This window comes from Balaenoptera borealis (genome assembly GCF_965194805.1).
Source record: "Balaenoptera borealis genome assembly, chromosome: 4".
Taxonomy (NCBI): Eukaryota; Metazoa; Chordata; class Mammalia; order Artiodactyla; family Balaenopteridae; genus Balaenoptera; species Balaenoptera borealis.
Window position 1 is genome coordinate 108,154,307 of NC_138861.1, and position 15,161 is coordinate 108,169,467.

The 15,161-nt window shown below is 35.4% G+C and overlaps 1 protein-coding gene and 1 long non-coding RNA gene across 14 annotated transcripts in view; one reads left to right on the forward strand and one right to left on the reverse strand.

The window, feature by feature from the left end:
• CPEB2 (cytoplasmic polyadenylation element binding protein 2) overlaps nt 1-15,161 on the reverse strand; it is a 64,260-nt gene that overhangs the window by 47,007 nt on the left and 2,092 nt on the right. For 5 of the 13 annotated variants that reach the window (XM_082389487.1, XM_082389486.1, XM_082389484.1 and 2 more), the window contains exons 2-4: nt 12,028-12,318; nt 11,185-11,274; nt 2,694-2,784 (exon numbers count right to left, since the gene is read on the reverse strand). In XM_082389487.1, coding sequence (XP_082245613.1) covers nt 2,694-2,784; nt 11,185-11,274; nt 12,028-12,318 — 472 coding nt within the window. Of the gene's footprint in view, nt 1-2,693; nt 2,785-11,184; nt 11,275-12,027; nt 12,319-13,563; nt 13,755-15,161 lie in introns of those variants that run through there. The other 8 variants (XM_082389480.1, XM_082389488.1, XM_082389478.1 and 5 more) reach the window with 4 other exon arrangements.
• LOC309627519 overlaps nt 14,700-15,161 on the forward strand; it is a 56,128-nt gene continuing 55,666 nt past the window's right edge. The window contains exon 1 of the long non-coding RNA XR_014243779.1: nt 14,700-14,747. This is a non-coding gene — a long non-coding RNA (uncharacterized lncRNA). The remainder of the gene's footprint in view (nt 14,748-15,161) is intronic.

Here is a 15,161-nt window from a genome sequence, read left to right on the forward strand (position 1 = left end):
CTAACTTGCCAGCCACATAAGTAAGCCATCTTGAAAAAGGATTCTCCAGCCTTAGTCAAGCCTTCAGATGACTGTAGCCTCACTGATATCCTGACTGCTACCTCCTGAGATCCTCACCAGAACCAACCAGCCAAAGTGCTTCTGAATTCTAACCCACAGAAACTGCATGTGACGATAAATGTTTATTGCTGCTTTAAGCTACTAAATTTGGGGGTAATTTGTTATGCAGCAATAGATAATAGATAATATAATCTTTCATCACTCAAGTTCACACAGAAAATTTTCTAGAAACTTTCACCATTAACACAAAGGGAAATAAGAAATTCATTTTTATTTTTGGTTTTTCAAGTTTACCCCACAACTCCCTTCTCCTTGTTCATTAGATCCCATAAAGAAAGACAAAGCAAATGGTTGGTTTTTTTGAAAATATTTTAGAAGGGTAAAATAAGATTCATTCTGTTTTTTAGAAAAAAGAAAAGAATTTCCTTATATTAAATAGAGAATAGAATTTTCTGAAAGGGATGAAAAGATAAGAGAGATGGGATAGAGGCTGAAGTGTGACCTAAAGATCAGGAATGGAAGGGAGGAGAAACAAATTCAGGGATTGGTTTCGCCTATTTGTCATAACCTTGCTTTCGCAGATTTTACTGAGGCCCAGCACAAAGAAGATCTGTAATGATCAGAGTGCGGGGAGGAAGATACACAGTATGATATCCCAGAAGGCAGGGAAATTTGTACTAGTAATAAAAGAAAAAACCAAGTGGAAGCACTTGGTATCAAGATAATTTTTAAAAGGTATATGATGGCAATTTGGCAGAAGTACCAGTCTTATTTCTTAATTCTATGTGGAGAAGCATTCTCAAAATGTTTTTTTCTTTTATTTTTTTTCTCTGTTCCCTGTCATAATAAGTGTGGAACATAAAATACTCCAATTAGAAACAGAGATTTGTCACCATGATTCCTAAAGGTGGTGATAAGCATGTTTTTCCCCTTTCCACATCCAAAGATAATTTTTCTAACAAAAGAATTTTGAATTAACTTGAGTTTTTTAATTATTAAATTCCTCTCAGCCTTATGCTGCTTCCATTTTCTTTTTCAAATTCTTCTTTCTAGGTTTCCCTCCACTTTTATTATAAAACAGGCTAGAAAAAAAGAAAAACTGAGATAATTAATAGTGAGATAATTAATGTTTTCTCTTAACATGTTCAAAGGGCTTTTTTAAGGAAGACTGGGAGAAACAACAATGAAAAAGTTTTAATTATTCACTGGTAACAGTTAATACTGACTTTATCTTGTATTACAATTTCTAAGGGTTTTCTATCTACAGAAGGCAAGGAAATAAACAGAGGGAAATTCTTCATAATCACAAGCTGCTTGCCGGTTTCTATTCTTAAACAGTGGATCCAAGACAAATGCCGCAGGAACTGTTGGGATAACAGTGAAAAAAAAACAAGCCCTCAACTACAGATACTCAAAAAACTAGGCTGAATATCAGTTAGAAGCAACCACTCTCAAAAAAACGAAAAACAAAAATCAAAATATAACTATCATTATTAGTTTGTGAGCAGAATTAACATTATCACACATCATTGACAATCACCAATGATCCCTTGAGCTTCTCTAACAATAAAGGAAATAGAAAGACAAACTCCTTCACAAGCAAAATCCAGAATCAGAACAAAAATGTTTAGATATCTGATCAATATTGCCAACTCAGCCAGAGCCCTCATCTTGCTGCCAACTGTGAAGTTCTAGAGTGTTTAGGCTAACTCTTGTAAGGTATTCTTGGCTTTACAGAATTAAAAACGGAAAGATTACAAAGTAACCCGTGGTTTTGATTCAATGAGAGATGCTGAGCCAGAACCAACCAGTTAAGCTGCTCCTGAATTCCCGACCCCCAGAAACTGTGTGAGGTAATAAACGTTTAGTGTTGTTTTAAGCTGCTAAGTTTTGGGATTGTTTATTAGGCAGCAACAGACAACTAATATCTCTCATCATAAGTTCACATAGTTTGCTAGATTTTCACCATTAATGTAAAAGGCAAGGAGATACTTTTTATGAAGAAATATAAAATAATTACTAACATGTAATGTGCAGACAAATGAAAACAAGTATGTTAACGGAATTTCTTCAGATACAGTTAACTGTAACTGTGATGAGACTGATAGTGTAAGATTAGTGGGGCTGATTCTTTTTCCTAATTTGCTCCAACTTTTACGAATAGCTTCTCTACCTTGAAACACTTTCAAATCCCTATGATATGACACGTAGAAGAAAAACGACAAGGGAAGTTAACCTAGAACAATTTTAGGATGGAATTACTGCAAACCGCGAATGCAAGTATTCCAAGAAAGTTATTATTATTTTTTAAGATTTCTGTATTTGAAAGAATTCTAGAATAGTGACTATAACACCTTTAGATCCATTCTTCATCCTTTGGTGAACAGACGAGCATCTTTAAACAGTGGCTTTTTCTTAAACAACAAGTCAAGAGACGTAAGGTTTACATTTCTCTCTGTATAAATTGACATAAAGCTAAATAAGGAAAAAGTATGACCTTTCATAAAAACAAGGGTTCTTATTAACGAACAGAATTTTATAGATGAGATAGGTGTTACTTAGTGCTCATTTTCATGTGAAAAATGATAAGCAGACAAAATGGTGGATAATATAAGAAAATAAAAATCACTTACCCTTAAGAGGATCATGCTCTGCTCTCATAATATCAATAAGGGAATTTTCCAGAGAGTGCATATTCAAACTGTCATACATTCTACTTCGATCCTAGAAGAGAAGAAAAACAAGAATATAATATATGCAATTTTTTCAGAAAGTGATGATTAAATACTATCTAAATCTTCTTACATAAAATAGGACATCTGACTAATATAATATTACTAGTCAGTTTGCATCCCAAGACAATACCAATACCTAAGGATCTCATGAGCTACAATATCTCTTGTACTGGAGGACAATATATTTCATACATTTATCTCCAAAATCACATATCAAAAGCAATCTTATTTCATTGGCAGTATTAATGCAATATAGTAAAATAATTTCTGTTGTTATCATTCTCAACTTATAAACATTTCTGAAATGTTATACGCACAGAAAGCATTTTTAGTTGTTATTTAACTTTTAAACTTTTCACATATATCTAGGAATTCAGACGCTGGCACTTGAAAAATAAATATTTGAGGTGAAAGGGCTTAATTCCATAGTGCACCATACTTTAAACATCTATCAAACATCATATGTTATTTGATTTAATAGTCAGAATTTCATAATGAATGCATAAACATCTTAAATAGTAAAAATCAAAAACATTAAATACCAGTATTGGAACCAAGACTAACATCTAGAATACTTATATTTAAATCTTGCTCTCTGAAATCCTCACATATTGGCCTCTGCATTTCTAAATCTTCCCTCCCCTCTACCCACCCCTGCAAAAAAGGAAGGTGGGGAGAAAAGGGTGAAAGAATTCTCATTGCAGCAAGTTTCCTATATCATCAAGTCTCAGAATGAAGTCTTGTGTGTAGTTGCAAGTTTTCTTTGCTGAATGTTATATCCCTCAACTTGCTTACTAGAAGGAATTTGATTCTTTAATGCTCATGAATATATACTGTATTTTGCTCAATATACACTCAATATACTTGAACAAATACATACACAGGGAACCATTACAGCAAGCCCTGGCCTGTGCTCCTCAAATCACCAAGCAGTCTACTCTCAAAATATGTCAGTGCCAGCCCCCACTCATTTAGGTATGTGCGTGTATGTGTGCTTGTGCAGCGTATGTAAATGAAGGAGAGGCAGCGCAGGCCATTTTTAACTCTCAAAAAATGATTAACATAGAAAAAGGAAAGGGAAGAACCGGAAAAGTGGAAAAAACGTTTCCACAGAAATGAGAGTGAGGCACTTCTTAACCTGGGTCTCTGAGCTTCAAGAAGGACCACGAAATCTGTGAGAGTATATATAATGTTCTGTACATGCATGTACCCATATTTTTTTTCTGAAAAGGTTTATGGCTTTCATTAGTTTTCCAAAGGAGTCCACAATCTGAAGATGATCCAGAACCGGTCTTTTAGAAAGCTGAGGAAAAACATAAGAAGCTTTCCTGAGAATATGTTAATTTTTTATTCTACTTTGATGTTTAAATCAGGGTTGGGAGCTTTTAAAAGCTAGGGGGACAGAATCACTACTGTAGACTAAACAAGTTGCTGTCAAAGAATTTGAAAGTGTGAAAAAAGTAACAGTGAATGGAAAGACTGCTAGACTTGGAGGATCTTACTGGAGTTTTATCACTAATTACCTACATTAGTACCCCTTACTTATTTTTACTTAAAGACTCCTGAGATATAACACACCCATCAGTAATAGGTGTTCACTAGAACAATGATCTTGACTGGTGAGGGAGGCACAGAGAATCACTGAGCTATAACAGTGGTTCCCAAACTTGAGTATGCTTCAGAAACATCTGGAAGGCTTGTTAAACAAACAGGTTGCTGGGACTCATCAACAGTCTGATTCAATAAGTTTGGAGTAGCCCCTGAGCATTTGTATTTCCAGTAAGTACCCAGGTGATACTGAGACTACTGGTCCAAAGACCATACTTTAAGAAGCACTGAGCTTCTTAACCTGAAGCTACTAAACCTTTTTAGGCTCTGTGCCATCTTCTAGAAAATAAAATAATCATGTCGAACTAGCCGATGCCTAAAGTCCACTTTAAGAATAATAGAAATAATAGAAAAGCAAAAGACTCAAAGTGGTATATAATAAATAAAACCAGAATAGAGAAGAGCAAAAATGAGCAAATATGTCCACCTTTGTGTTTCTACTGTACTTGTTCATAGCTAATTTGTTGGTTTTCCTGCCTCTGCCACTACACTTCTAAGCTAATTAGGGGTAGGGACCTTCTAATTATGGAATATAGCTAGCTCTCAAATGTTTGTTGAATGAATAGTACTTTATCTTTACCATAAAAACTTTGCAAAAATGTTTAAGTTTAGCTCAGTGAGGGCAAAGACTGCACTTTTAAATGGTAATTATAAAGGACTATATAAAGCCTTCTCAGAATCCTCCATGGAATAGGTACTCAAATGTTAAGTAACTAAACTGAGACAAGTATCAGATATTAATGTGACCTTGCTATCAACTTGAATTTCCAACCACACAATGAAAGATCAAGTACTACTATATTCAAAGCTCCAAAATGTACTTAAAATAGAATTTAGGGGCTTCCCTCGTGGTGCCGTGGTTAAGAATCCACCTGCCAATGCAGGGGACACGGGTTTGAGCCCTGGTCCGGGAAGATCCCACATGCCGTGGGGCAACTGAGCCCGTGCGCCACAACTACTGAGCCTGCGCTCTAGAGCCCGCGAGCCACAACTACTGAGCCGGTGCACCACAATTACTGAAGCCCATGCGCCTAGAGCTGGTGCTCTGCAACAAGAGAAACCACCGCAATGAGAAGCCCGCACACCGCAACAAAGAGTATCCCCTGCTCGCTGCAACTAGAGAAAGCCTGCATGCAGCAACGAAGACCCAACACAGCCAAAAAAATAAAAAATATTTTTGAAAAATAGAATTTAAAAAGTAAACTGTCATGACAAAAACTGTTCATGTAATGGAGCAAAAATAATCTCAAAAGGTATGCTGTATCATATAGGTTCTAAGATGGAGTATATTCTAGATACTTTATATTCTATTTAACTTAAAATTCTTACAAAGAAAATGTGTTATGGTTCAGAGCTATCTTCTCAGGCTGATATTTTCTGAACAGAATCAGACCATGCCCCGTCTTTAGTCAACCTATGAACTCAATTACTGGTGACTATTAATACCACCCAAATGATATTTCCCACACAACTTCTATTTATTTATTTTTTTTGGCCAGCCACTACTTCCATTCCAAAGAGTATGCTCTTGCTTTAGAGCACAGCAAAATTAATGTAGAATCCTACACAACTGTCAATGCCATGGACAATATTTAAGGTATGAGGAGAAAATATTTAAGCAAGCTATTCAATAAATATCAGTGACCACTATATGTCAACTCTGATAACTCTTATTCAAAAAAAAGCTGCATGTATTTATAGCTTTAGCTTTAATGCATACATTCAGCTGAAATAGTGAGATGCCCACTTATAAGGTCCCTTATTTTCCTTTGCATATCAAGTCTTTCATCATGAAACAAACTCCTACTTCAGCAAAGAAAACAGCAAAGCTATTTTAAAACTGTTAACTAAGTTATACTTTATTAAGTATCAGCTGCATCCCACATGATTTTTAAATCACTAAACACAAAATAGCCTTGAGCAGGCAAAGAGCTCATGACATCTCAAAAGTCACTTTCTGGATAATGAAACCTAGAGGTTCATGTTAAAAACGTACAGATAATTCCATTAAGTAAAGTGTGGGGATTAAAATATGACTTCTGAAAAAAAAACAAATCTGATAAGACAAACACTCATGCATTCTTCTGAAATAGGGATATTAGAAAAAAATTGTGTTCACATAAACTGCCATTGGTTCAAAAACTAAATGGAAATCCTGAAACCATTTTAAAGTAACCATAAATGCACCAACACTGATTACCATTAAAAAAATATGGAAAATCATGGCAATGTAACTTACATTTATTACTACATGGCTATTTGAAAACAGCCAAGATATTTCACAAAAGTAAGAATCTCTATCAGGAAAAGTTTACCCAAATCTATTTTAAGTATGAAAGCTATGTGGCAAAGAATCAACTAAATGGGCTTTCAGAAACTGAGATTACAGTATCCCACAACAAAAATGAACAGGCAAATATTAGAACACAATGGTGGAAAAACTGTAATTTCTTATATTCTAATATTTTATTATTTTCTTCAACCCAGACATTTGCAAAGACTTATGGAAGCAACAATGAAGTCCTGGAAAGACTGAAAAACATAGAAAGAACAAAGTCATCCTAATTTTAAAAAGGATGACCTGAGAAAGACTATAAATGCTGAAAAATAACTAATGTGTTCAACAATGATATTAAAATACAACAAAAGGAATTTGAACTTAATTAAAAGGGAACTTTTTTACGGGATGCTGTATTTTGCTTTGACATATCCAAAATCCTGTTTTACTTCAAAAGAAGTGATTAAGTAGAAGCTTTTCCTTTTGACAATGATGTATCCTTCCTAAGAAAAAGGAGGTGGATTATAGAAAAAACCTGCATCATCATATTTAAAGTTATACCAATGCTTGGTCATATATTCTTCTGCCTAGGTAGAAAGATCAACTTTTGTTGTGTTTTTGTATTTAATCATCCAATTTTTCCTTTAAAATAAAAAAGCAAATTTGTACTAATATTGTTCTCAATTTTAACACTGATTATACGTTTCTGATTACATTCTGCTATTGCACTATATTGAATTAGCAGATGATGTGTTGCTCTGCCTCACTGTACAATGTGGCTCTCAATCTCATACTCTCTAGTTGTTCCACACAGATATTTCTTACTCATCCAGCTGGACTTTGATCTTCTCAAAGGCAAAGAACACTATTTCCCCCACATATCCTAAGGGTAATTAAAGTACTACCACAAATACAATGAATATACATTTCTCGACCTTCCTTCGTTATTCTGATCCTCAACAAAGTACTATAACAGTGATTTTCAAAAAAAATTAAAAAAAAATTTTTAAAGCCCAAAATGGCCAAAGCTAATCTAGTATCCACAATGGTTAAATAAAATGGAAAGGTAAGTAGAAAATATTTGGGGTACGAATGTATCAAGTACAATTAAAGAACTGAACACAGGATAGGAAACATAAAAAGGATCCATTACTTAAGCAGGTATAAGAGATCCCATTCTGTCTCATTTTCAGTAGGTGTGACAGTTTGATAACAACTAATGTCCCTATAACTAATCTAGTTTAAGAATCACAACTTAAGGAATGTTTTATTAAATGAAAAATTGGACTTGGTCTTGTTTTTTTTTGTATAAGGTGAATAAAGTCTCCAAATAGTGTATTTTTCTGAGAGGTCCCCCATATTATCATTTATCATGTTATCATAATAGCATAGATATTAAAGATTAGCAGAAAATATCTTCAATTAATTCAAGATAGTTTATGTGACATGATCAGGAACTGCAAGCAGAACTTCTGTAAGACCAAAAGTCTAGAGCTAAATATATAGATAATCCCCCAGCTAGAGAGCAGGCCAACACTCATAGGCTTCACAGGCTATATTACAATTTTGAAGGCATCATGTTGCTTTGTTTACAGAAAACTGATATGCCATATGTAAACTTCTAAGTAATAACCTCAACTACTAGTATATTTACTCTTGATTTAAAATATTCAAGTATTAATGAATAAATATGCTGTAGCCTTATTATCTACCTGAAAAATTCAATTTTAAGGTAATTTAGAATTTATACTTTTGAGTATGACTTCTTGCAAGGGTAACTAGCTAATAGCATTTTAAAGAAAAGTAATTCTTAGCTAGCCTTAAAGAAATTAATAAGACTAACATTCATTTTAAAGTCAGAAGTGTGTACACCAATTTACATTTGTTTTTGAAAAGTTTTAAATTTAAAGCTTTTCCATAAAAAATATAGGCCATTTTAAATAAGGAAATGCCAATCTGAAAAATTTTACATACAACTGAAATAAAAGCTACAAAACTACAAAATCTTTCCCATTTACTAAGTTCAATTACATGTCCAGCTCTTGGTATATTTAAGGCCAGGTACAAGAATTAAGACTTTAGTTCTAGAATTTAGTACATTTTAGGCTTAAATCAATTCGAGACCAAAAGAAATAAAAAAGTTAAATGTTTTTAAACAATGTATTTGTTAACTAAAATTTATTGGTATTAAAATGTTCTATATGATGAAAAAATATCAGGAATGAAAATAATCTACCCAGATATTTAAGCATCTAAGTATTTTCTATAATTTTAACTTTGTCAAATAGTGAGGAACTACCCAACTGTTTAAGATACCAAATGCAGTTTGTAGCTTTTGCTGTATTTCTAAGAACCTCAACTTCAAATACCTCAACCTTTTATGGAAAGATAGAAACACAGAACAAATTTTGTATAAGTACCCTTAGGGTACTCAAAGGAGACAACAACATTGCTTTTAAGACCAGGTGGGAGGTCATACAGGATACCTCCACTGCTTGGGACCAATGCCCACTGCTTCCTCCCCAATAAACCAAGACCCTTGTATTCTAAAAATAAAGGAGGGGGGAGCAGGAAGCAGGGAGCAAAAGAAATGGCCACAATAGATGAAAGAAATCATAAGAGCTGGCTAAAAAGGCCTTACATGATCTAGTTCAAGGTCTTCCTTTTATAGATAAGGAAACTATGACCCCAAGAGATGAAAGCCCATAGACTGTGTCATCCAGTGTCACAAAGATTGTGAGAGGAAGAATAAGAAGATTCAGGTTTCAGACCTCTTCCTTCTAGTTCAGTTCACTTTCCACTATCTTTTTCTTCACCATTCTCTTCAACTTCATCATCACATCTCTGGATCAAGAGTCCACAGGGAATGCCAATATCTTAGCGGTTTACCAAAAAAAATTAACCTTTAGCATCAAAATCCTTTTTCCTAAAATGAATTTACCTAAAATCCTAGGTTATAAAATAGGTAAGAGCAGAGAGGCTTTGAAGTCTAAGTGGGAGGGCTGACCCTCGTCCTGTGGCCCTCATCCTGTGGCAGCCCCAGGGGCACCTCTGCAGAGCCCAGTTTGAAAATTTCCCTTTCATTTTCACCTCTATCTACTCTAGCATTATTCTACCAACTGAAGCCATCTTAATAACCTAATTTCTCAACATCTGCCCCCCACCCCCATGGATCCTCATGGCAGCTAATCTTCTTTCTCCATAGATATATATCCCTCACACATATCCTCTTGCTTCTTCCTGCACAACCTTTTCAAATAATTATGTCCTTTCCTGTCTAAAAACATGTCCCTTGCCACCTTCAAAATTATTATCATAATTTTCCTCTTCTAACATACCATCTCCTAGGCATTTATGTATTTAATTTGAACACCATAAAAGTGCTGCCATAAAAATATCACTAATATGGCCTAACTGAGGCAGAGTAGAGAAGAGAATAGAAATATATGGATAACATTACAGCATTAACAAGACAATAAATTACAAATTACATAAGACAATTACTTATTTCTAAGTGGAGACCCTGGCAGGACTACTTTGGTAAGTAGGTAGGACTTGTTTACAACTAGTGCTAATGGTTGATTATTGAAGTTACTGCCAACCTGCCAGGTTAGAATGCTATTTACAAATGTAATATTAATCTATTTATACAGTCCTTACTTGTAAAATGATTTCATGTTGATAAAGTAACTAAGGATAACAGAGCTCCATTCAGTGGATGCCCACAATGTCAAGTCTATGCTCATTCAAACTTGGGCTCTGTAGGAAAGAATCCTCTTATGTAAGGACTGAGTGTTCTATTTGTCCTGTAATAATTCTCATCAGCTGGTACCCAGTATGCATTCAAATTTCATCTGCAGAAGAGAGATAGCATTTTGTAACCACAAAGGACTTGAAGGTAATTTGATTAAGACTGACTCTCAGCTTTTCGACTCAGAGCTTTTCCATAGGAAACTGATTATTTGGAAGAAGACAGTCTATGATAGCAGTAACAAAATTTAGAATAGAGAAATACTATAAAGTTTTTTATAAAGGTAAAAACCTGAACTAAGGGCTTTCTTAGAAATACATCTCAAGACAAATACAGCAGATTTCATGAAAAAAGTTTGCCAAAAAATTTTATAAATCATTTATGAAATGTAAGATTAGATGTTAAGTAAACATATGATTTTATACCTAATAGCAAATGATTCTGAAAAGAGATAAAATGTGCTCAGTTTGACTGATGTTTAAAGTCAGGTGCTCTTGGGTATATGATTCCTTTCTCCAAAAACAAATTTATTATGTTTAGGACATACAAAATGATTATGAATTACTTTTAAATTTAAAAATGAAGCATTTTATATTAAATAGTTTAAGTGACCCTTTAAAAATAAATTGCTTTAATGCTCTCTGACATATGCTTAAATAGGTATAATTGGAAAATAAATAATAAATCCTACTCATAATACAAATACTAAACTCCTAGCCAAAATCCTGAAAAATATACACTGTGCAGCCTACCTGGTCTATTCTGGATGTTCCGGCTGCAGTGCACCAACTATCTTGGAGTGAATCTGAGCCCCAAGCTGGCAACTGCAAACTAGATCTCACCTTCAATAGCATAGAAGTTTTCATCAGAAATAAGCAGTTCTCTTCCCCATACCCACCCACAAAAAAAGAAAAAAAAAGAAGAATGAAAAGAAAAAAACAATCAAAGTTTTTTCTATCTTGTATCCTTGTTCGATCCTCTAACAGTTTAAAGGGAAAAATATCTCATTTTAAATAATCATAAGGGGACTTTATTAACCTATAAAATCAGCAAAATATTAAAAGCCCTGAAAAAAATGTCTAATCATTATGAGGCCACATTTAGAAAAAAAATAGTCACTGAACCAGTGAACAAATTTTAATTCGATGTAAAAAGCCCTAATGTTATTTTTTCATGATCGTAGCTGTACTAACTACATTTGAATATACATACAGCTGACCATAATTATATTTATGCACAATTACGAAACATTTTAGTTCAGCTATATTGGAGGAGAAACTCATTTTGGTGGCCTGTTAAAGATTAATGAATTAAGGCATTCTTAAGGAGCTGCCAAGTAAAAGCTTCAAGATGAATTTAAGAAATACAGCAGGGTTTTCTACACTTTATGAAGCTTATTTTCTATTATGTGTTTAGAGATTTTTTTAGTCTCAATTTTTTTGTATAGGTATTTTATCCTTTGATAATCAAATTATATGCTTAAAAATTAGAGCTTTCTCTTTTTTAATCCGTTAATTTTACCATACTATTACTACTGCCACCACCCAACTTCCTATTTTGAAAGATTAACATTAGAAATAAGACCATTTACATACCATTCTTACCTGTAAGGGTAAGAGTGTATTACTATTGTTGTCTGTTCTGAACACATTATCTTCAATCCAAGATTTTGGAGTCAGTGATGGAGTAGAGCGAGTAAATTTCGGCGGTGCTATGACATTACCAGAAAACGGTTTCTTCAATGGAGAGATCTGATTCATAGTTCCTGGAATTCCCATGTTTCCAGTTCTACGATGATCTCTGCCATGCATTGCTCCCCACGACATACTTCCAGTGCCCCAGCCACTGCTTTGATGGTTGCTCCAAGGAGATTGTTTCAGAAGAGGCTGGGGAAAATACATCTATTTAAATTATAGGCATTTAAAGAGTTTATAATTCAAATTCAAATTTAGGCGTGAGCTAAGAATTTATATGATCTTAAAAAAAATGAAATATATAAAGGCAACAGAATATATCACAACTAGTCTATAAAAAGTAATAGGCTTGACATCTTGCTTATGAAAACATACTCATTTAAGGCTAGCTGAGTTTTCATACTCTTGTCTACTATAAATTATAATGAATCAAGCAGATATTTCATGACACTCATTAAAATAGAACCATGCAGTTACTTTTTCTCCCCTTTAGAGAGAACTGTATAAATGACAGATATGAAGAAAAAAATAAATACTTTAAAATTGAAATTAACTTTGAAGATCCTTAAAGATATAACCTACACTATGATCTTAAAGCAACCATGTTTCGCTAAGCACAGAACTAAAAATATGATCTTTATCAATTAAAATATACCAATCATATGAGTGAAATATCTAGACTTTAGGTTTCTAAAACAAACTGTACCACTGCAAAAGTGGATAATACCATTTGGTGTTATTCTACTGCACAGATTAAAAATGCCTTTTGAGATAGGGAAAATATAGCAAATATGTCTTTTTTTTGCACTGCTTATTCAACTTTTAAGATATTTTATTCCAGTTTTAATGTAGTTTCTTTTAAAGTTTTGTAGTTTTTATTTCACTTAATTATCCATGAACTGTTAAATAATTATCTGATAGGTGGATTACCCATAGGTGGATACACTAAGATAAACAACTATATACTTTGATCATTCTAGTAAAGATCTTAGTAATAAAAGTGTCCATTAACTTCATTCATTTTCAAAAGTAAAGTAATATTCCAAACTCGAACCAATAGCAAGAAAAGTTAAGTCATCAAAGAACGAAAAATTCACCAAGAGGATATAACTGTAGATTTTGAAAAGTATTAATTGCTAGCAATTTTATTGTCAATAAGCTTATAATTTAATAATTTTGTGCCAACATTTAGCCAAAGGGAGTATGGGTCATGCACTTAACTATAAGTCAATAGGTTACTTTAAGTCAAGCACTCTTAATATTAAACCTGCTTGTTTTTTTTTTTTTTTGTAAACCTGGTCTATAGTGCCTATTACTTATTAAAAATGTTTTTTTAATGCTAATATAATCATGAATATATACTACCCTTTCCCCCTCTATGTAGTTCAAAAGGATAGCTAAGGGACCACGGACATATTCCATTCTTCAGGACCTTACTTTCGTCACTGATGCAGTGTTCAAAGTTCTCTTCCAGTGACCTAAAATTCCATGTAACAGCTGTGACCTCTTACACTCCATTGCAAGACCCATCTTTTGACAAAAAGCAGATTATAGTTAAATATGGATCTTGGTATACGGTCTTCTGATGATATACCAAGGCCTTAAGAATACAAAAATACCTACAGATAATTTTCTGTGCCAAGTTTCCAGTTAAAAAACGAAGACACTGACACCCAAAAGACAGTTGTTCAAGATTATGTAAGTCATGGAAAAGGGGAATACTATTTCAAAATTACCTATTTTCAACCCTTACAGGCCACATTCTCCTTCCTCAAGAAGAAACCAGTGATTCAACAAAAACTGTTGTTATTCTGGTTAATTTAAATAAACTGTTAACTGTTAACTTTGGTTAATTTAGATAGTATTCACCTTTTTAAAAGGGTAACCCTTAAAAACTTTAACTGGGCAATGGAAAAAGTTATATGAGTACGTAAGTAGTGCTTAAGGTCCAATCTTGCTTCCCTCTCAATCTTTAATCACGAAATTGGCCTTAGACAGAATGATCACTATAACAAATGCTGACTAGATCAAAAAAGAAGAACAAAATACTCCGTCAATGTCAATTAACCAACCCAGCGGCCACTCAAACGTTGTTTTGAGAGGATAACAAAACAGACCTTGAATCAGAAAGGACCCGGATGAATAAAAAAACCTGCCTGCTGTGATTTCATAATTATACTACCCACTTAAAATACACACACCCTATCATTCAAGAGAAGATTAAGGCCACCAAAAATAAAGAAAAAAAAGAAAAAAAGTGAAAGTCTTCTCTTCAAGGTAACACACAAATAGCAGACTCGTTTAGTTTCAAAACCTACAGAATAGTACCCAAACATTAAAAAGCACAGAAACTAAAACCGTCTTGGAGCATCTCAGTCAACCATCTGACAGCTCGGGGGACCCACCCACGTCGGGAGGCAGGTGGGCAGGAGGAGCGCGCCCGGGACGCTCCTCGCCGACCCCGGTCCCGGTAGGTTGTGCGGGCGGCCACTGCCTCGCCCGCGACAGCTCTCGCCGGCCAATTAAGAATGAAACAAACTCAAAAGAAAAAAAGCTTTTCCGCCCGTTCCCTCATTGGACGACGGCGAAGGGTCACGGGCTGCCTACACGCACCGTCTCCGGTAATCATTCTCCTCCTTCCCGGTTCGCTTCCCACGGGCGCTCCCCGCCCCTCCCCGAGGCCGCCGCCCGAGCCCACTGATCCCGCGTCCCCGACCCCAGGTCCTCCGACCCCCGAACTCCGGCCGTCTCGCCGTGTCTCCCGGACTCGAGGAAGCCGGACGGCCGCTCACTAGGCCAGGGGGCGCCGGCCGGGCCCTGGGGTCGCCCCGTACGAGGGACGAGAGGGACGTCGCGCCCGGCCGCCCCCCGCCCCCCGCCCCGGCGCCATTCCGCCCCTGCCCTAGACCCACCGCCACGCCGGGGCTTTCGAGGGGGCGCCCGGCCGGGGCCACTTCCAGCGGGACCCGACTCTGGAGCCCCACAGCCCACGGTGGCCACAGCCCTCCCGCCCCGCCGGGGTCCGGTGTCCCGAG